We start from the raw sequence: 23,062 nt of genomic DNA, 5'->3' as shown, positions 1-23,062 counted from the left end.
TAAAAATTACCAATTGCACCAAACATTTTCCCATTCACTGCAGTTACCCCTCAACTAGTGCTTCACCGCAATGCTTGGCTGCATTTGCTGTGCAGTGAAGCATCCTCAAAATGTGACAGGGCCGTTATGTGAAGAGGGCCTTCCCGACAGCGTGCGAAACCGGGAAAAAACAGTTTTTCAGTTTCCTCTCAAATGCAGATATCCAATATACAAAGGCGTTACCAGATAAAATCAGTGTGATGCAAACGGTTTCTGGCAGTTTTTTCAGGCCCATTAAATAATTCGAGCATCTGGTTAATTCGGACATTTTTTTTCCCCCGGTTCCATGAAAGCCAAATTAACGAGAGTTCACTGTTTTCAGCAATGATATACCAGTTCCACTCAGTTTCACACAGCTTTTTACTGTACAAAAAAAAAAAACGATATACGGAATCCTGTATAAAATTCATACTCAATATTTCAGTAGGGGTATGCACTTCTATGCAGCTGTAGTTCAACTTTTTTTGAAATACCATGCAAGTTCTGAAGTACACACGACGACCAGTGTTTGCTACTTTTAACTTTCAATTTTTTTTTTCTTTATCAGATATTCAATATTCGGAGACACTTTTTCCCCATATTCGCATTCGATTTGTGTCGAAAAATTTCAATATTTACACCCTTAACACTGAATTATCTATACACCAAACTATTTCACAACACCACCATCCGGGCCTCCTTATGAGCATGTTTTCCCATGCTTCTCATATAGAATATGTTCATTTCAAGTTGTACAAAATCTCGGATAATATGAGATCTTTTTTTTTTTTTTGCAACCTCACAAAATTCGTACTACAGAGATTCTACTGCACATACAATTTATCGTGCATAGCTTGCCTAGAATGAAGATCAAAATGCCTAAGGCAGATAACCTGCTGCAGTCAATTAACTGAGCCCTCGCCCCTGACGTCCCTGCCAATAGGCAGGTAGGTAATTCAGCGCAAATCCCCCACCTAAACCCTACAAACCAAGCCAAACCCACCTCCAGAGTGTGTGGCACAGCTTTTGGAAGGCCGTGTACGCCTGCTCAAAGGCTCCCCGATGTCTTACTGTCGACATCTGCTCCATGAAGAAGTCTCCAATGGACAGCACCTGGAACATGCAAAGAATCATGTGCAGCATGACGAGGCCCGTACAGCTCCACATAACGCTGCGCAGTCAAAGCTCTGTGAGATGCAAGTAACTTAACTAGCACACATAAGCCAACGAATCCTATCCAAAGGTCGGAACAACAGGGTTTAATGTTCTGAGGAAATACATACTGTGAGGCCTGCCATAAGCCCTACATACATGGACTCGACAGCACCGGGTCAAGTCAGCGTCGGATAAACAAGGTCACCCTAACTCAACCCGTTTGGTGTCCACATGAACTCGCTTTTAGCAATAAGTATAGCACTGCCACCTAGTATCACGATTTGCACTTCTTGTGGATGCTTCCTGCTTGTGTTTGATTCCGCTGCTTTTTACTATTGAGAGTGCCGTTTATTATATCATTGATAAAGGCTAGAAAGCACTAAATTTCGCTCACATTCCTAGCCGCTCTGGAAGATTTCTGATTCCAGAACTACCCATAACTCAACTCCCTGACTCGACAGCGTCTACATGCTTTTATACAAGCGGGTAAAGCGAGTCAACCTACCCCCTGCAAGCGAGTTAACTCGACCAGCTCAGTCACCTACTTTACTCGGCCACGTATACACGGAACTGAAATCTGGTTTTTACTTGGCAAGCTTAATCGACCCGGATCTGTCGAGCTCATGTATGCAGGGCTGTAGTTGCAAAGCTCGGAATCAATTTCAATCCCCAGCGGTCCTTTGACGCCCACTGATGTCACACAGCACATGGTTGCTTTCGCATCCATCAAAATGTGGCCGTCACAGCTTGGCCGAAACCTTACCCGAGCCAGATATGCCAAAACTACATGGTGTAGTAACACCACGATGAAATCTCCGCCCCGTAGCCGTGGTTCCATAGCCAGAAAAACTTGTCCACGAGTATAGTATTGATATCGGAACTAGTTGTTGATACATTTTGACATTATCGATCATATCTTGGTTCACACTGTATTGACCAAGAGGCTTTCTGATGCTGCCACGTTTTTGGCAACACCGGGTTTTTGCATCCATGAGCCACCTAATACTCTCACACCAAAAGTAAATGTAAGGATTAAATACAGCAGAATGAGCTTCAAGCACAATCTGACATGTATCTACAAGAATCTTGTGCCAACATCTACATTACAACACAGAATGCCATAAACTTTCAATGACTGAGACTAGCAACACTCGCATAAATACCTGCTTCAGGGACAAGCAGAGGCCCGCATCACTGACTGCGCCTTCCAACGGACAAGCCTCGCAGATGTCACCAAAGAAGAGGGAGACTTCCCGGTGCGCCCGCCATCCACACAGCAGCAGCATCTGTGCAACCACAGCGGTGCTCTTCACCGCATCCACCGCGGGTGCCTCGCCACCCCCCTCTGATGCCACTTCAAACTTTCGGCCCAGACCTTTCTGCAGGGCGACTTGCATCTGTTCCAGCAATTCTGCGTAGATGTATCCGTGATGTCAACGCATGAAGAAGGAACTGTCAAAGGCACGAGTTCATGATGCAACAATTGGCACAAACAGAGGCGATAGCATGCCACATTGCACGACTGCACACTACAATTTATTTTTGCACAAAGAACAAATAAATGCCTGATATAATGCCAGCAAAAAGATTAAAAGTACAGTAAACCCAGAAAACGAGTGTTATATCAAGCCACAAGGTAGTTCTTTTATTCAGAGTTCAAATTACCGAGAGTCAACTGTAACATTAAACCTTTGCTTTACTGAAACAATGTCTTATTGCTTATTAAGCCAAATTGCAACAAGCAGAAAAAGAAACATTTTCACTTCGACATGAATTTCTTTCCAGCAAGCACATAAATGTGTGCACAGTTGTTGGCAATGCCAGGCATCATCTCATCCTTCCCTAGACCACATTCCTTACTGCATTATATTTGCTACAACAACGTTCCAATGCCTCGCCAGCTACAGTCAAATCTTGTTACTACAAACACCACATTAACGAATTTTTAAAATTAACCCGCTTTTTGAAAATCCGAACTGAATTCCAAATGTAAAAATATTTCAGAACTACAAATTTCAATATAGCGCATATTTCGGAATAACATACGTTATTTCTCTTTTCTTCAATCATCAAAGAACATCAGTACTATTATGAATTCGGCTGAAATTAAAGGAGTCATGACACCAATTTCAGAATTTAACCTGTTTATTGCATCTTATTCCTGATGTGCCGAGCAACTAAACATCAAAGTTTCAACTGCATTGGAGTGGCAGATGTTTTTAAAACTAGTATTTTCGTTTCTTCAAGAACAGCTTGCTGATCTGGCAACCGGCACCGCCAGTGACGACATAGGCAGACTTCGCGTCATCTGCTGCGTGTTCTGTGCACGAGCAGCGTCAACCGCAGTTAAACAAAGCCACCGTAATGTCGGCCAAACAGCAGTCATGCTGCTTACCAAGCTTATCGCAAACTAAGTTTTTCGTCAATCTCTTTTAGCGCTTTTAACCTAGGGAATAGCGGCATCTGTGTATGGGATTCAGGTGCACATGGGCACTCAAGTACAAAAGGCGCACGAGCTGACCCGCTCGAACAACGATACACACTGTACACTGAAACGTATCTCAATGCCAACACATAAAATGAGCAATGTATACAGTACCGTCCGACGACACTTTTGTGCAATCTTCAGGTACCGCCCGACAGCGCAGCAGCGTTATGTATAAGGCGCGGCGCACTACATCGTGGCACCCAATACCGCGACCATCCCGTCTTAGCAGCATCGTTGACTCTGCTCACTGTCAGGCCCAAGTCTGGCCCTAGCCGCACCATCAAAGTAGACGATATGCTCATGACGCTTACAGGGCCGGATGCCGCAAGCTTACAGCAATGTCGCCCGCGAGTGCGAAGGACGACAGCGCTCTGATTGTCTGCATCTCCCTAATCGTTGCTAGGCCTAAATTACTTCACATCGAGGCCCCAACGGACGGCACTTTGGAACAGATCAATGAGGCGTTTTAATAAATAGACTACTCAATCATTAAACTCCTTTACTCTCAACCCCACTGTTTCGTAGTAAAGGGAATGATTATTTTTGGCTATGCCTTAGCAGCAGAACTAGCGTACAAGAAGACTGGCACTGCATCGAATGTCAGCAAAAAACTCCCACCGTATGGGTCAATATTTCACAAGAAGCATTCATTTTTGAAACTCTCTTTTTGAGGGGCTATTATTATTATGAGAAAAACAAATTTTAGCATGCTTTTCTGACACTGCCGCAAGGGATGTGCCGTATCGCTGGCGGGGACGGCTTCCGCGGAAGGCACGGCCGGCGCAGCGGTCTTTAAGATGATGGGGACAGCGCCATCGAACGATGGCGGCGCTTGAAGGCGAGCGCCAGTTAAGGCACGGAGGTGAGCACAAGCTGCTTCACGACGCGGCAAGTAGCTCGGAGCCAAGATCCAGGGAGCACCGCGCGTGAACATAATGCTGTCTGTGAAGGCTGAGGAGTGACTGATGCGATGGGAGAGACGCCGAAGTTGAGGACGCACGAGCGACACACAACTGCTCATTCCGGAGTAACGCATGCTTGTGCAACGCTGCCCAGTGACGACCACCACGCCGGTAACACACGCCTCTCTCTCACTGTTTTACTCTCTCACTGGGTGCAGCTATGCGGCCGCTCCGCCCCCTTAGTGTTACTTTCCCTTTCTCCTCTTCAAGTTCACGGAGAGACGGATAGTCAGAGATTGAGAAAGAGGGCGACTTCTACTGTAGCTGTGCGACCGCTCCGCCTCCTTAATGCTGAGCCATGCGACGCACGCATCGCCACCTTCTCTTTCTCCATTTCAAGTTCACAAAAAGAGAGAGAGTAAGCGGTTTCGGACAGACATCGGCGAAATCCAAGATTGCGGGTAGTAGTGCTACGCACTAAAAGGATAACTACACCAATGTTATTTTCAAGTAGAAAAGCGTGATCTTGTTTCGTGCTCTGCGTTCAGTGTATTCATGTATACAGCAATAAATGCTCTATTTGCAATGCCATCTGTTTTGAAGGAATTTTACTCATTGTTCTCATGTAAAATGTGTAAAAACCCCCAGCATGTTCACATCCTATTTAGGGGCACTTTAGTTTAAGATGAACTTCTGATAAGGCAAACAGACTTTTCGGTCCCTTCAAATTATGCTACACCACTGTAGACTAGTGTACAATTTATAACAATAATATTTGAAAGCAAGAATTTCTCAAATCCCAGATATGCAACTATAAAGAAGGATGTCCCCAGTCATCATGTCATCTAAGATGCACTACCGCGACATAGCTATGATGACGAATACACTACCTGGGTCACCGTCGATGTCCAGCTGACCTTCCGGAGATGCGTTGCTAACCACCGGTCCGACAACTGCGGCCACTTCGAATGCCACCTGCATTGACTGGCACAGAACTGCCTTCCACGAGGGGACATGTTCCGATGCCAGCTGCCTGCAATGGAAGGCACAAAAGACACCTATTTTAATGTGGCAAGATAAAGAAACAATAAATGAAAGACCTCAGTGCTCAATAAATTTGTGCATTTACAGCCTAATGACACCAGACAAGTAATAAAAAATATGGAAGCCTAATCAGATTAAATCGGTTTTGATACATGAACAAAAGCGACAACAGCGATGGAAATCGTAAAATGACTTCGTACAAGACACTTTACGGCACTTCACAACGGAGTTATGATGTTACAGTTAAGCCTTAATAAAACGAACAGTTAGATTACTGGCTGCAAGCCCTGACTGGTGCTTAACCCGCAGCTGTTGCTGCACATTGTCTGTGCTGTGTGAAGAAACCAACCTATCTGGTCTTTTAATTTTTGTGGCCTCCACCATCCGTGCAAGCTCCTTCGAAACGAAGCTAAAGTTTCAGAAAAGATCTCCCACTCATTTCTTCATTAAGCATCCCCCGAATTGCTGGCTCTTCAACTGACCAAACTCTTGCGTGTGTTTCTGACAAAATTTCACTGCAAAAATTTGCCTATATCAAACTACGTCACAATTTTTTCAGATATTTGCTATAATACGATTTTACTGCGTACGCATGTGCGCACAAATTATGCACAAATACTGCTGAATATTGAATGCGGTGGCTCAGAGTGGTTATGAAACTATTACTCACTTCCAATTGACTTTCCTGAGGAGAGCCCGAAGTGAGATCAAAGCGCCGTATAGTGGGCCAGTAGAAGACGCTTCGAGGAGGTTCTTCTTGGCCACTTTCAACTGGCCTTCCAGCTCAGACAGAACCAGGAATGTTGTCCAAAAGACGCTTTCGTCTTTGTCGCACGTCTTTCGCACCTTCATGGCAGTTCCAAGCAGCGGGGAGAGGCCGGCAAGCGGAAGCGACTTGGACAGTCTGCGTGAAACTTTTGCGGTAGGCCTGAGCGTTGAGAGGAGGTCGAGGAAGTATGCAGCTGTCACCGAATCTGGTGGTCTGGCACTCTTGGTGAGTGCCACGGACGCCGATAGGAGCTCTTCAATCCAGCCCTCATCCTGCCGAATCATATGAAACAGAAACAGTATTTGTAATAAAATGGGGGGGGGGGGGGGGGTTACTAAAATGGCCTTTACGAGCTTTTACTGCACGCGCTCTGCTAGCATCATTTCGATCCCACTGATCAAGTATAAATGCAAAAACAAGTTATGCATTGATGCCTTTGCTGTGCTCCTGGATTATGAATTCGGCAGCACCGAATTTCGCTGCTCTAACTGTGGCTGGAATTACTAACGCATTTTTAGCGAGAAGAACAAGTGTTGTGCAAATGGTTTTCTTGCCTCTCCAGAAGCGTGCTGGCTCAAACTCTAAGCAAGGGGTTTGTTCAATGTTCAATGGTGTTCATGTGTGCCTTTCATGGTGCTGGCAAGGTGCGCTGCAAGTACATCGTCCGAGTTGAGCAATGACGACACAACACAAGCACCAAGGATGATTTGACCACAGGTGCTATGCCCTGCTTCTTCCCTGGCTACGTCTAGCAGGAGCAAGCTACAATAGAGACCCATGAGAGGCGACAGCACGGGCGCGAATCTCGAGACAGATAACAAAGCGTCTCTTTTCATGGCGAGAGTACATGGCAAACAGGTGAATCGTCATCGGGAGAGGACTCCGAAGCTCCCACGTTAGGAAGACGCAGAAAAAACACTTTAATTCTGTACATTCGAGATTCGTAGAGTGCCATGGGCATATTGGCGCTTTTCCAAAGGTTGCGTGTACTTGGGATCGGTGTGTCCGGCCCATCCTAGACATATACACCATGGCCCGGGCCCAGCCCAAGCCTGAAGCAGAGGGCTTCCGAGAGGCACAAGCCCATGCACACCTCTAGTTCTAGATAATCTTAAGGATGCGGATGCGTGAGAGAAATACAGTCGAACCCGGATATATCGAATTTTGGTTATATCGAACTCACGGAATATCCCCTTGAAAATCCCATGTAAAAGTATAGGAAAGCCGCGTCATATATCGAACTCAATTTCACCGGTCGTTCGATATATCGAACTCCGCACCACGCACTGGAAAGTGTGCCTTCTCCAAAGACGATCGCATCACCCTTGGCCGTTTGCCGCGTGACGTTTTCAAGCCACGCGCGGAAGGAATGAAAGGGGACAGTTCGGCGACGGCTGGTCTGGGCAGCTTGCGCCCATTCCCCAAAGGCGCGCGCATCTGCAGTTATCGTTTCCCGCGCGCCAACACATGACGTTTGCAAGCCATGTGCGTGGGTGTGCCCATTCTTTTGCAGAGCTATCTCTCCCCTTCAGCACGCACTACACATGCGCCAAGCCAGCTCAGCCCGTTTTCAGACAGACGTCGGACATGCATCGGATGCTTTCTCCAGCGTGTGTTGCGAACCCTCTGCGCGCGCCGCGCGGCTGACGTGGCTATGGCGCCTGCGGATGTTAAGAAGCTCTCTCTCTTTTTTTTTCTTTTTTTTTGCGAGAGTCATCCTTTCTTATTGCTGTGAAGTATGCGCGGCGTAGCGTAAGATATGGCGGCTGCGGACGTTAAAAAGCGGCAGGTTGTTTTTTTTGTTGTTTTTTTTGCGGGAGTCTTTTTTTATCGTTTATCCTTGCATGTATGAATCAACGAAAGCACGCGGTAAGCTGCTGCGATCATGACGCCCGCCCCAAGCGCGGCGTGATAAATCAAACCAGGCTTGTGCAATCAAGCCATCACGGGCACTCTGCCAAGTTCGCTCCCCGCCACCGCAGGAGCTATCAAAAGATAAATGCGGCCCGACGTTATCGCTGCGCAGCATCTTGGCACGCTGCCAATGAGCTGTGGATGAGACGACCGAAACGGACCGACGCGCGCCATCGACATGCAAGCGAAAATGCTCGCGATTTCTGCCGCCGCCGCGGTGACACAGAAACCTTGTTTTGAGCTGCCGCGGTGGCTCGAGCGGCGAGAGGGACGCAGTTCCAACAAGTTGAAAAATTTCGCGCTGTCGCTGCCGCTCGTCGCTGAGATCGCTCAGTCGCTTGCATGTGAGCGAGCTGGCCTTAACGCATTATTTTTTTTTTTAAATTCTCGGGTGCAAAAGTGAAGGGTGGGTTCATTATGCGAGTGGGTCGATTACGCAACAAATACAGTATCGTTTTTTCGCATCGTAAGTGCCATAACAAGGCGATTTCTGTATATCGAATTATCGATATATCGAACTATTTCGCGATCGCCTTCGAGTTCGATATACCCGGGTTCGACTGTATAGCCATAAGAATGGAATGACACCATCCCGAAATGCCTATAAAAGGCCAGTGGCCTGCATTGCAAAATCTGAAATGGTGTGACTGGCCACACCACAGTCACAGAAAGTTGTTGGCTGTAATTAGGAGGTGGGCAGCAAAGCCACTGCCGCCCACCATAGGAAGAATCCTGGACATCTGGACGCTAGTTTTGCACGTATGTCAAGCAGGAAGGGTTCCATGGCATCTTTGAAAAGCGAGCGTTCTTCAATGCTAAAAAGGTTGAGAACCCTTTGTCTCTGACAAAATACATCTCAAAACTTTGCCAAACTGTAGAAGCTGTGTCCTGCGCACTATACTGCTGCCTTATGTTAAAACAAATCTGCCCCAATTAAATACATACATAGCGGACTTATATAACACTGAGAATGCAACACAGCCTTTTCTATGCATGCTACTAGTTTGAGGATTCCCAAAATGTGCAAGTAGGAAAGAAGATGTGCACTTGCGAGCGTACCTGAGGTCTGCCCTGCAGTCCAGGCAGAATAGTGAGCAGAACCTGAAGCGCAGACGTCTTGTTGGCCTCGTAGGGGTCCTTGAGGCACTGCATCACAGTCAGCACTGCCTCCCATGACCACTGGAGTGAGAGCTGGGCGCTCTCCCCTGCAGCAGAGCCCACAAGAAAGCAGCAAAAAAACTGTGCCACCGTACTAGTCTTGTTTTATTTATTGGCAGCTGTCAAGCTGCTTGTACTAGCCTACCAGTTCAAAAACACTAGCCTTCTGCATCACCTTCCTTACAGACGCAGTTTTCAGAAAAATTGTAACCAACGCTGACAATGATGGTGGCAATCATCACCCCCGACGTTTATCACCATCATCACAGTACAAGTAAGGATAACACAAATGAAGAATTCTATGCATTTTTAAGTCCTTACCCTATCGTGCATGCTACAGCGTGAATCCAAATATACGACTAAAACATACATCGCATTTTGTCCAAACAGACTGCTGCCAAGGTGCCGAAGGCTTGCAAAAAAAGTCTGATAGTGGTTTAGGCATAACTAAGGGCAAATTTTACATAAAGGTCATCATTAAGCATTTTTCACTTAGTTTTGCCAAGTTTCACTTAGTGGCTTACCTAAACCTAAAAAGCTTAATTAGGCTTAAAAGCCATTCTGCATTCAGACAGCAACCTACTAACCTGACAGACCTTTAGGCTTAGCTAGGCCTATTAGGCTTAACCAATCCTAGCACACTCAGACTAGGGAAAGCGTCAACGTGCCAAAGTGTGTTCATACGTGTTCAGACTTTGTTCCTTAACTTGTGCTTTGTTAGGTCTCATCAGTATTATTAGCCTTGTACTTGACATTGGTTGTGCAGTAGTCATGGTCGCCCATAGACAGTCACAGTACAATGGTGCTGTAGAATGCTCTTCCCAGCTATACTGCCACATCCCTTCCATCCTCAAACGGCCCATGCCGCATTCTTTCCAGTTCATATGGCACCCTCCCTTGCCCACGTGTGCATTGTGGCACCATAGTTCTTGACAAGTTGGCTCCTCCAATATCTGCCCGTGAGTCGGGAGGCAATGTTCGCTGCTGCTAATGCAAGGAGCAGCAACAAAAAGAATTTCATTATTTTCATACGATTATTTTCGCTAGAGACTGCGAAGATGTCTGAAAAATCAAACATTATTAAAACAATAACTGTCTACAGACTTCAGACTGCCCCTATTGAGGAAGAAGAGCACTGCGCAGTGTTTACGCAGATGACGAGTGGCAACTGGCATTCGATGGCTGTAGTGCTCTTGGCACCAGATGTGAAAGCGAACCACTGAGAGTTTTCTGAGCCGCTGCATTTTGAAGATGCAGCTTCACCGCATAGCTTTCACAGTTTCTGCAGTGAAGCACCCTAAAAACGCGGCAGGGCCATCTGTGAAGAGGCACCACTGCTACTGTGTCGCACTGCAAAAAGGCCCTGCTTCTAATATGCTCCTTTCCAGCTTGAATTTTTTTTTTTATCACATTTTCAATCCCTTTGAAGCCTGAATTAATGACGTGTCACTATACATATTAAATGGAGGCTTGGCTATTGGCAGTGATGCCGTAGCGGATGCGAATGAGGTCCAAACAATCAAGCAATCAGTCGAGATGCGTCCTAAATTTCAGGCGCTCGTACACACTACTCCTACGAAGCATGTCACGATCCCATGAAAGCTTCCTAATAATAAAGCAAATAAAAAAAAATGGGGGGTCTGAATTTTAGGTCTGCAGCTGTAGTCTAATTGCAAGCAACATTCACTAGCTAAACCCGATGGTCCCTGCTGTCATGACAACTAAGCCCACTGCAAAGCATGCGATCCATAGATCTTTTAACTAGTGATAAAACCCCAGAAACCTCATATTTCAGCCATTTTACAAGCTTTGTTAGTCATACACTGCCCTGTATGCTGTATGTGTAATGCATCCTAGTACACTGTGGTCATTATAGCAATGTAACTTGCCTGCGGTTGCAGCATCAAAATATCCACTCTTATCAGCTAGGCCCGTTTTCTGAAGGGAGCATGCTCAAATGGCGAAAAATATATTTTGAATAGGCAAAAAAATAAAAGTTGCAAAATGCCAACCTTTCGAAGCGTGAGCGGTGACAAGCAGCGCCAAGATCTCAAGGGCTGTGAAACGACGGCCAAAGTTTGCCCCAGGAAAAAGCTGCTCCACACATGTGCTCTGCAGCCAGCTCACAAACTCCTGCACCCGCCCCAAAGTCATATGAGCCAACAGTAGAAACTGGTAACCCCTTGGTATTAACGAGCAGTGCGAAGCTCTCAGGTTCAAAGGGAATGTTAGCAGAACCAGTTCAAAACAAGGACCCGAACAAGGTGATGTGACAAAAACAAACTCCACATGGTTGCCAAGAAACAGCCAAAGCAAATACACATTCCTGGTTTCCAGTACCGTATTTACACGATTGTAAGTTAAAGTGAATGTAAATCGACCCCCCCCCCCCCCCCCCCCAAATCGCATGTCACAAAAACAAAAGCACCGGTGAATGCTTTCGACAAGGAAAATTTATTGCCTGGCTGTACTACTCGTCCCCACTTTCAAATCACGTATTTTGGTGATGTACGCTGCAAGCTTGCCGTATAGCATACCAACTGTATCCCTTGGAAGCCTCTTCGCTTGGCATCACAACTGAAATCACCTTGCTGCCATCGCCACTCCCGCATAACTCGTTTAGAAGCTTCAAACTTGCGGCCCACAGAGCAGTTGCTTCTTTGGCATAAACAATAGCCGCCTCCTTGAAAGCCGCGCAGAACAAGCGCCGACTGCTTTTTCGACTGAGGAGCTTATGACGAAGCACGCGGTCGGTCGTAACGTCAAACACGAACTCAACAAATGATCGGTGTCGGCTCTTCCGTCAACTATTGACCCTCCCTGAAAGTGCTGCCGTGTCACGTGACCCGACGCGACTGACGAGCAAAAAGCGAGCGTCGCCGCGATTTGAATAGCAGCTCTTCCATAAACTATCAACACTCCCGCAGGTGCAGTTTGTGCTGAGCAGTGAAAGTTTAAACAGAAAAAGGAAAAATTCTTCCCGAGAAGCACACACAGTAACTGAATGTTGCACTTAGAGCCATAGAGCAAACAGATTCACCAAAGCTTCCCTGATGTAATATTTTTTTGCTCTTATTAACAGTGTTATGCTCTGGTTTCAATTTTAAGGCGACCCCGCCCCCATTTTGAATTTTCAAATCTTAAAAAAGGGGTCAACTTATAATCGTGTAAATACAGTATATTTTCTACAAAAGTAGTCACTTGCGGAAGCCAACCCAAAAAAGTCTGCAATCAGGGCAACAGGAAAAGACGCTTAGGTGTGCCCTGTTACAGCTCAAAATACTGTTAATTCAACAATTCAGCGGTGGCCATGATATCAACTTCAACTTCAGGCCATGCCAGGCAGAAAAAAAAAAAGGGGGCAATATAAAAACTGCTTCACTGTTTTAATTCACTCTGACTGCAACTCCATGGCTAGCATGCCTTACGAACCAGAGCGATAAGTGAGCAGGCACAATTTCAGTTACTATTTTATGCCTCGTGTAACCTGAAGTCCTATATGACATGACTGCCACAGTCAGACTGTTGAAACTAACAGAAGAGCGTGATAGACGGAATTATATTATAAATTTTACCAAGCAACAATTTCCACGTGACAATGCATACTACACGTTGACAGAAAGGAATTCCAATGAAATGCTGGTGTTTGCATTCCTTAAAACAAAGTACCCTGACAGAAAGGGTCAGGCTACAGAGATGGCGGATTCACTCTTGTCACTGCCCACCTGGTGAGCTTCCAGTTGAGAGGGAATCAGCGGAGCATGCTCCGCGGGAATCTCCCCTCTCCGCAGCTGTCGGTTCAGCAAAGCGCTGCTGTCGAAGATCCTATTCAGCACCTGCATTAACCAATCACTCAAGAATAAGCAAATAAAGATATGGAAACCAAATCGGCAAGCAATAAAAGCAATAAGCAATCATGCCAATACAAAACAGCCGAAAACTGTCTAATCCAGAGTGTCTACTGAAGGCAAACTCAAAACTGTAACAGCAAGCAAGAATAGGAGTGAGAGCTTTTTTTATCTGCATTATTATAGTGCAGGCAATGATGATACAAAACATTAATTTTGGCAGTAAGAATCTGCCCTGTTCTGAAGGACATATACGTGGGCATATACGTGATGAAACTAAAGTTTCCAAAGCAGTTCTCAAATTTCAATTTCACCTATTCTGTTTAGAAACAATGCAGACATGAAATAAATCCTAGCTAGCAGTAGGGGAATTTATACGAGAAAAAAGCTGCAAAACATGTGGTCCGAGGCACACAAGAAAATAAACAAATATATAAACAATGCATCACAAATATAGTGCACAGCAAAAGCTTTAAATAAATAAAAAATTAATTTCAGCCAAAGGCACCTTTTTGATGGAGGAGATCATCTGTTGCCTGAAGGGTGCCCCCTGCATGTTCATGTTGAGGTGTAGGAAAGTGTGCAGAAGCTGCAGGCACAGTGGCTTCACAGGCTCACAGGACTTGGGGTGCTCGGTGAGCAGCTGCAGGGTGTCCAGCCGCACCTGATTTTGGGGGAACAAGACAAGGCAGCGCTCGTCTTGTGTTCCTTTGCTGTGGTGTTCGTCTTTCGCGCTGTTTTTCTATCCAATATGTTCCACCAACTCACCCGTTTGGCTATAGTGTTGAAGGCAAGGCCAATCTATAGAAACTACAAATACAAGTGCTAAAAGCACGGCTGCCTCGCCACAATCCAAAGATCTGAGGGACCAAAGCTTTCTTTGAAACTATGGAGGGTACAATTCCGACCGCCGCCGGCTGCGTTTCAATGGAGACAAAACGCAGAGGCGTCCGTGTGCTGTGCAATGTCAGCGCACATTAAAGATCCCCACGTGGTCGAAATTACTCCATAGCCCTCCACTACAGCTCCTCTTTCTCTCTTTCCACTTTCCCTCCCACTTCTGGGCACTGCCGCAGAAGTACTATTTGGTGTGCATGCGAGCAATCTAATTCTTCGATGGCTCGACAATGGCTGCTGTCAGTGTTGCTATGGCAACCAAACATGCAGGCACCACACGGGTCTTAGAGCTATTTTTGTTATTTTTCAGCAAATTGTAATAAACATTCACAGCCTTACTAAATTTTTCATACCAATTTCAAATATGCAATCCTTTTTCCTGTAGCCAGATTAGTTTGCAAGATAATTACTGATCAACTTTCATTTTTAAGGCCTAAATTCTGAAATAAAGGGTAGTTAAAAACTTAAAATTAAAGCATGGTTAGGTAGCCAGAAGAGTAAAGAATGAAATTTTGTGAACAGTTTCCTGATAAGTTAATTAGCACTCATTTTGTAGCCTTATTAATTTCAGTATACAAAGCATGCATACCAAGTGGGAATAAACACATCAAAATAATTAATTCTACCATTCAAAAACAAAAAAACTGCTTCCAACATTCCACACAGCATACATTCAGCTTCCCATTGCAAAAAGTATTTCGGCTCCACGTGCTTTGGGTGCCGAGATATTGAGGCCGCAAAACTGCAAGTGGTCGACAATGCATGTTTTGAGAAAAGAGCGAAAAAAGAAATGGGGGATTATTTAACAAATTTTAAAATTGTAAATGTGTGCAATGCACACATTTACAATTTAAAATGGCTAGAATGTGCGTGAAGATGCAGGTGCTTCTTTGATCGGTCACAGGACAGTGGCACCATCCTTTATACCACGCGTAAGGAGGTAAGAAAAGCGACAGGCATACAGGGCTCTAACAGCTGGCTTGGTGCGGGAACAGCATCTGACTAAAGAAAAAGCCTTTGTCAATGAAACGGCTCGATCAATACGTACTAACAGCAACGACAACGATAACGACATTGTCAGAAGCACATGCCAAGACAGCACAGCGGGCCTTGTAGATTCAAGACAGCCCTCAGTTATCTACTCCACTGACCCACACGTGAATCTTTACACCAAATTTCATACCTTGAGTGTTACAAAAAGGACTTCACCTTCACTATTCCTATACCGCTGATTATGCAAAGTACGGGAATGAAATATCAGCAAAGATCAGCAAAGTGGCCCCACCTGGACATCCCTGTGGCCCATGCCCTGGAGGAGAACGTGCCGCCACCGCTCTAGGTTGCCAGACTCAATGAGAGCCTTGTCGAGCAGCAGACACTTCAGGGTGGCCGGGACAAAGTCGCCTGCAGTTGAAAACAGCTACTATACGAGAGCGCACCCACAACTGCAGGTAAAACCTATCTAGTAAAGAATTGTGAAAGTGGTGTTTGAAACAAGTGCTGATTATATAGTGGCGCAAGGCTGTAACAAACTGCGGTTTGTGTCACTGGATGAGCACATCTGAAGCCTAATCTCCATTAAGCGAGCAATCGGAGACAAATATATATGTCTACAGGCAAGAAAGAACCCAGAAATCTAGTGATAATACAGTTAATCCCAAATATAACAGATCCAGATACACTGAATTGTTGCCTACATTGAAGTCAAAGAATCCCACTGATAATCTCGTTCAAAAGTATAGCAGTACTGAAGGAATTTGTCGAACATGTACGAACAAAACATTTGACAGCACATCAAGCCACACCACGTCCACGGAGGTGACACTTCTTCATCTCATGACACTCCCATGGTCGCTTTTTGGCATGAAGAACTGTCTGGTGCAGCTTGGGCACCTACTAGCTGTGCTAGTCACGTAAAGATATTGTAAAACTGCATGACATGAAGAACGTGGCATTTGACTGCTGATAGCACTTGGTGTGGCAACGCCATATTTCCCGCATTACACTAGTCACAGCGCATTGTCCATGGCAGTTTAGGTGCAAAACAAGCTAAGCCTATCGACATCTAGCCAGCACCACAATGCCAGTACGCTAGTGGACGGCTCTTCGCTACACAACGTGAGAGCCTAGCATTGGCACCCGGTACCCTTAATCTAGGCTGAAGGTAATCTTATAACCTTCAGCACTTTGTATATTTTCATATCAAAATATCTTAATATATCCGAGACTGAAGGCATTTGCTTCAAATTCAGTGTGCGAGTCTGAAAGTCCCGGTGACAACTGGGCAATGCATGGAAATTAATCTTTGCGGTGCATTCAGTTTAAACTGGGCTTGAGTTCACATGGATGGAAAACGGGACACAGCTCCTTTGTGCCAAGAGCTAAGCACAGCATTGGTAGATACTTACTCCGGTCTTCAGAAAGCTTTCCAAACACATATTGAGTTGTTCCAGGGTGGATAGCAGTTAAAACTGGCAGGACATGCTGCATGAAAGAAATAGAACTATCATCAAACTGCACAATGTTGACAAAGACCTTAAAAAAACATGGAAGGTTTGCATACTAAATCATGCCCTGTACAATACTATACACACTTTATTTACTTAATCTAACCAAACTGATCCTACACTGCTTGACCCTATCCAACTATTACAACCTCCTAGCATGCCTTACATTGTGTGCCCGCCCTACTTTACTCACAATACGTACATACCAACTCACCTGCACGCGTACAGTTAAATTTATGCCGAGGGAATTGTGAGGGGACATTTCACTACGTTTTCAGAAGACGAGAAATGGAAATATACATTACAACACAGAAGCCAGAAAAGTTCAGAAAGTCAACTAAACAATAATACTAAAAACAAAAGAAAAGATATTCCCCCCAAGATAAACCCAGCTGAATTCCGCAACAGAGCCCCACCTGAAAGAGAGGCACGAGAAGCTCTCTGGAATGATTCTTGGTAGCCGCAGCAAAGGGTTCGAGCCAGGCACACTCAAATTCTGCCGCAGTGACTTCCTTCCGATGCAGTGAGGCCAACTTCTGCACCAAGTCTTTAACCTTTAGAGAAAAAAAAAAAAAAAAGAAAATATAAGGAACGTTTATTTTCTCGTGTTTTGGCACAGTTCAGCATATATCAGAACACTAAGTCAAGAGTGCATTTCTTTTGTGTCACATCTGTAGATGGTCACGAGTGTGACCGAGTGGTTGTGCAAGAGTGGATGCCAGTGTGAGTGCGAGCGCACCACCTTTCATGGTGGCGAGGTATGCAATTCGACAGATGACACAGGATCCGCAGGGTGCAAGCGGGTGGACAAAGATAAAATCCCAAGAATCGTTTTTTGCACACCACGATGAAAGGAGGAAGCCACGAATGCATTTCTGCATTTAAAAAAGAGAAAACACCGAAATAAACGACCAGCAGCAGTGGGCAACACAGCATGCACAGACTCACATAAGAGCACATGGTGGGCTCTTCGGCAGCCGAGAGGAGGCTGGTGACGAGCGCGGGCCTCAGCCGCAGCAGAGCCGAGCAGCTCATCACCTCAGCTAGGTAAGCAACCGTGTCGTATTTGCCCTTGCGGTGCCATGGGAGGTCAATCAGGAACATAGCAGACTCTTCAAGGAAGGCTCGGGCCTCCTCCTCGCCTAGCACAATAAACAACGCACAACAGATCAGGGAAAGCACAAAACCAATCACACTTTCACAGCCAGCCTATCAAGCAACACTTAAAACTGCACCAGAATCTCGATGATAGGAACACAGTAGATATGAGTTAACGAAATCCTAGGCTGGAGTGCACTGCATACAATGCGCAGAATTTCAAACGTTACGAACAATCTACAACCCCCCTGTGGACGTTATGAACGCACGAGTTACAACGGCACCTGCGTTTCCTGCATATCACCAAGTCGTGATCACCAGTCATGCTGTAGATGTCACTAGCAGTGAGCTACGACTGCTCGGCTGTCAATAAACAATGCCAGCCATAACAAATCTCCGTGAAAGCATTTCTCATGATTCTGCGTAAGAATGTTTGAACCGTACAAAATTTAGGATCACATAAATTTCTCAATGGCCCACATAGAAACGCACCGTCGAGATTCTTCTGAACATTTAGAAATGCCCCATGACAGACTAAGATCAAATAAAGAGAACCTTAACCCACTAGCGTTCAAGTTATCACAGCAACTTGGCCACTACAAGAACTCCATAGCTGAACGTAAATTTGTCCTTGTCCAAGTCTCGAATTCAGAATCACCAGCTCTCAAAACTGAATCAATAAATATAATCACTGAAAAACATTTCTTCCTTTACCATTGCACAACTTCACAACATAAAGGAACATAGTGAGTCACTGTCAATTATGCAAATTAGAAAGAAAAAAACGAGACATTACATTTTTATTTCGGAGCACAAGAAAGGGCTATGAAGCTAAATCAGGCGCACATAACGCTTCAAGTGAACACACTGCAAAAAATGATAGCAGATGACCTGCTGAAAAAGTCATGGTTTGCCGACTGCTTACTTGACGCCAACAGGATATCCATGTCGACAATCCTTCTGAAGATCAACCTTGCATGATGGCTTACCGCCTGCAATAACAGAGAAACAAATACTTCAGCAAACAGTTCCAAGCAATGCAAACTTAAAATATGCTAAAGCAAGCATCCCAAGAAAACAGGGTTTCGCAAACCATACTTATGCTCTGAGAAGAAAATCAATCGTGCTCATGTTGAGTTCCCTGGTGCAATTCTCATCATAGCACATTTAAACAAGGAAAATGGCTATGCTATAATCAGCTGTACAGCCTCTGAAACTGTACAGTGGCTGTAGACACTGTACAGCCAGTGAAACAAACTTGCTGCTTGTCCGGTCGCCCCCTTTTCAGTATGTTCGCTTCATCATGCTATGAGCGACTAGGGCGGGCGCCGTCTACTGCCACTCCAATCATTGGAACACGCGATAGCAGCAAGCGGCTTGAAGCAAACGATGCTAAAAGCCGGTCATAATCGCGGCTGACTTACGTCTTCCGTTGACAACTCATGGGTGGAAGGATGGATGGCTGTCGCAAAAAAAAATAAAGTTTAACCCATAGTGCTCGTCCGATCATAGCCTTTCATGGGCATTAGCTGGGACTGCACTGACAGAACTTATTTGTATTTCCGAATCAACAGGGCTCGAATTAACTAGTATTTTGTTGCGAGTTTCAGAGGTTGCGCAGAAGAGAGTAGGCAGCCACCACCCCTAACCTCCAGCGCCGCCAGTCGCCATGCCCGTCATGGCGCCACTTAGGCTTTACCCGCTCTTCCATGGTTTTACCTGGTTCCATCTTCTGTCCCCGTTTTGGACATGCGAGCCTCTAATTATGCCTTCCTATCGCGGAGGTATTTCTTTATTTTTTTTTGCCGCATAATGTCAGCCAAGCCGCCCAGATGCGGCGGCGCGTAGTTATTATTCGTGGCGGAACTCACTCGCGTTCGAATTAACGGGCTCTTTTATACACAGATCTCTATGGAGCTTGGCGGGACCAAGTAGTGTGGTTCGAATTATCCGAAAATTGGAATTATCGAGGTTCGAATCAACGAGCTCTCAATGTATATTGAACTCGAAAGGAATTGTGCAATAGTCCGATATATCGATAATTCAATATACAGAAATCAGCTTGGGACAGCACTTACGATGCGAAAAAGCGATACCGCATTTGTGGCGTAATCAACTCACTTGCATAATGAACCCACCCTTCCCTTTTGCACTCGAGAATTTGGAAAAAAAAAAAAAAAAAAGCGATTAAGCGATCTCAGCGACAAGCGGCAGCGACAGAGCAAAAAATTTCCAACTTGTTGGAACGTCCCTCTGCCCTTCGAGCCACCGCGGCAGCTCAAAACAAGGTTTCTGTGTCGCCGCGGCAGAAATCGCCAGCGTTTTCACTTGCATGTCGCACTCCGTTTCGGTCGTCTCATCCACAGCTCATTTCTTGGCAGCGTGCCAAGATGCTGCGCAGCAGCGATAACGTTGCGGCGTGTTTATCTTTTTATAGCTCCTGCGGCGGTGGGAAGCGAAATTGGCAGACTGCCCGCGATGGCTTGATTGCACAAGCCTGGTTCGATTTATCACGCCTCGCTTGGGGCAGGCGTCATGATCGCAGCAGCTGACCGCGTGCTTTCGCTGATTCATACATGCAAGGATAAACGATAAAAAAAAATAAATAAATAAACATCCCCGCAATAAAAAAAAAAAAAACCTGCCGCTTCTTAACGTCCGCAGCCGCCATATCTTATGCTACGCCGCGCGTACAGCACAACGATAAGAAAGGATGACTCTCGCAAAAAAAAAAAAAAAAAAAAAAAAAATGGAGAGACCTGCCGCATCTTAACATCCGCAGGCGCCATAGCCACGTCCGCCGCCGCACACAGATGGTTCGCAACACACGCTGGAGAAAGCGTCCGACGTCTGCCTGAAAACGGGCTGAGCTGGATTGGCGCATGCGTTGCGCATGCTGAAGGAGAGAGATAGCTCGGCAAAAGAATGGGCACACCCATGCACATGGCTTGCAAATGTCATGTGTTGGCACGTGGGAAATGACAACTGCAGATGCGCGCGCCTTTGGGGAATGGGTGCGGCGCTGCCCAGACCAGCCGTCGCCGAACTGTCCCCTCTCATTCCTTCCACGCGTGGCTTGAAAACGTCACGCGGCAAATGGCCAAGGGCCGCGATCGTCTTTGGGGAAAGCACACTTTCCAGTGCATGGTGCGGAGTTCGATATATTGAACGACCGGTGAAATTGAGTTCGATATATCACGCGGCTTTCCTATACTTTTACATGGGATTTTCAAGGGGATATTTCATGAGTTCGATATAACCAAAATTCGATATTTCCGTGTTCAATATAACCGGGTTCGACTGTATACAAAAATTAAGCCGCTTACGACCGTGAAAAATGATACTGCATTTGTCGCGTAATTAACCCACTTGCACAATGAACCCATCCTTCACTTTTGCTGCTCAGAATCTGAAAAAAAAAAAGAAAAATGAGATCGGGTTCAATGCTGCTGAACCGAATATGGAGCGAAAACATTAGCTGCAGGTGACCGAGCGTTCTTCTGTTAGGCGCAGCGCCGGCACGGTGACCACGGACACAGACACGGGCACGGCACGCAGCGACAAGCGGTTAGACCTGGCGTAGTATTGCTTTCGCAATAAAAGCGTTAAGGTTCACGTGCAAGCGCTTGAGCGAACTCACGACAAGCGGCAGGGATAGAACGAAAAATTTCCAACTTGTTGGAACTGCGTTGCTCAAGCCGCTGCGACAGCTCAAAACAGGTATTTGCGTCGCCACTACAGGAGTCACGAGCGTTTTCACATGCATGTCGAACAGCCTTTAGTCGGTGGCGTGTCCCTCTGTTTCGGCCATTGCATCCACAGCTCATTTATTGGAAGCATGCAAAGATGCTACGCAGCATTAACGTCACGGCGGGAGCTCCTGCGGTGGCAGGAGCGAACTTGGCAGAGTTTCCAAAATGGCTTGATTGCACAAGCCTGGTTTGATTTATCATGGCGCGCTTGGGGCGGGAGAAGTCCACTGCCTCAAAATCATTGGAAACTTTGATAGCTGCAAATGGCATTTGAAGCAAACAATGCTAAAAGCCGGTGTCATGATCGCAGCTGACCGCATGCTTTCGTTGATTCACAGATGCAAGGATAGACAACTCTCGCAAAAAAAATCTCCTGCTTCTTCTTAACGTCCGCAGCCGCCACAGCTTATGTTACGCCACACATTCAGCACATTAAAAAGGATGACTCTAGGAAAAAAAAAAAAATTGCCGCTTCTTAATGTCTGCACACAATAACTTACGCTATGCCGCACGTTCAGCATGACACAAGATGCGCATCGTATGTTACCCGCCACGCGCAAAGGGTTCACAACACACACTAGAGAAAGCATCCGACATCCTGTCTGCCACGGGCTGAGCTGGATTGTCGGCGCATGCGCGAACGAAGACAGGGAAAGAAAGAGGAAGGAGAAAGCTCGGCAGAAGAATGGGCACATCCTTTCACTTTGCTCTATCGTGTTGTTTTCCCTCTCCCGAACACCACAGCTGCATTAGCTGCGTCTGCTCCATACCGACCGAAGCCAAGCCGGTTCCCTCTCGTTGCTTCACGCACATGGCTTGCAAACAATCACCGCAGATGCGTGCCCCCTTACGAAAAGGGCACGGCGCTGTTCTAGACCAGCTGTTGCCAAACCATTCTCACTCATTCCTTCCGCGCCTGGATTGAAAATGTCACGCCTGCTGAGGGTGATGCGATCGTTTTTGGGGAAGGCGCACCTTGCAGCACGTGGTGCAGAGTTCGATATATATAACGACCGGTGAAATTGGAGTTCAATATACGACGCGGTTTTCCTATGCCTTTACATGGAATTTTCAAGCGGATATTCACTGAGTTCGATGCAGTGCAGTACACCTATAATGATACTAGATACAGTCAAACCCGGTTATATCGAACCCGGATATATCGAATTATGGTTATATCGAACTCACGGAATATCCCCTTGAAAATCCCATGTAAAAGTATAGGAAAGCCGCGTCATATATCGAACTTAATTTCAGCGGTCGTTCGATATATCGAACTCCGCACCATGCACTGGAAAGTGTTCCTTCCCCAAAGACGATCGCATCACCCTTGGCCGTTTGCCGCGTGACGTTTTCAAGCCATGCGCGGAAGGAATGAGAAGGAACAGTTCGGCGACGGCTGGTCTGGGCAACGTCGCGCCCATTCCCCAAAGGCGCACGCATCTGCAGTTATCGTTTCCCGCGCGCCAACACATTACGTTTGCAAGCCTTGTGCGTGGGTGTGCCCATTCT

The 23,062-nt window shown here is 46.0% G+C and overlaps 1 protein-coding gene across 1 annotated transcript in view; it reads right to left on the bottom strand.

The window, feature by feature from the left end:
• Nucleotides 1-23,062, bottom strand: part of THADA (Thyroid adenoma-associated protein homolog) — a 72,348-nt gene that overhangs the window by 28,690 nt on the left and 20,596 nt on the right. Inside the window, exons 12-24 of the mRNA XM_084584056.1 lie at nt 18,724-18,790; nt 17,649-17,842; nt 17,117-17,254; nt 16,602-16,677; nt 15,479-15,597; nt 13,805-13,960; nt 13,174-13,284; nt 11,461-11,581; nt 9,350-9,495; nt 6,278-6,648; nt 5,454-5,596; nt 2,337-2,584; nt 1,022-1,131 (exon numbers count right to left, since the gene is read on the bottom strand). Coding sequence (XP_084440182.1) covers nt 1,022-1,131; nt 2,337-2,584; nt 5,454-5,596; nt 6,278-6,648; nt 9,350-9,495; nt 11,461-11,581; nt 13,174-13,284; nt 13,805-13,960; nt 15,479-15,597; nt 16,602-16,677; nt 17,117-17,254; nt 17,649-17,842; nt 18,724-18,790 — 2,000 coding nt within the window. The remainder of the gene's footprint in view (nt 1-1,021; nt 1,132-2,336; nt 2,585-5,453; nt 5,597-6,277; nt 6,649-9,349; nt 9,496-11,460; nt 11,582-13,173; nt 13,285-13,804; nt 13,961-15,478; nt 15,598-16,601; nt 16,678-17,116; nt 17,255-17,648; nt 17,843-18,723; nt 18,791-23,062) is intronic.

This window comes from Amblyomma maculatum, chromosome 11 (assembly GCF_055883805.1).
Source record: "Amblyomma maculatum isolate TAMU_Amacu chromosome 11, ASM5588380v1, whole genome shotgun sequence".
Classification (NCBI taxonomy): Eukaryota; Metazoa; Arthropoda; class Arachnida; order Ixodida; family Ixodidae; genus Amblyomma; species Amblyomma maculatum.
The sequence above is the reverse complement of the archived record's forward strand: the minus strand, read 5'-3'. Positions and strand labels throughout refer to the sequence as shown.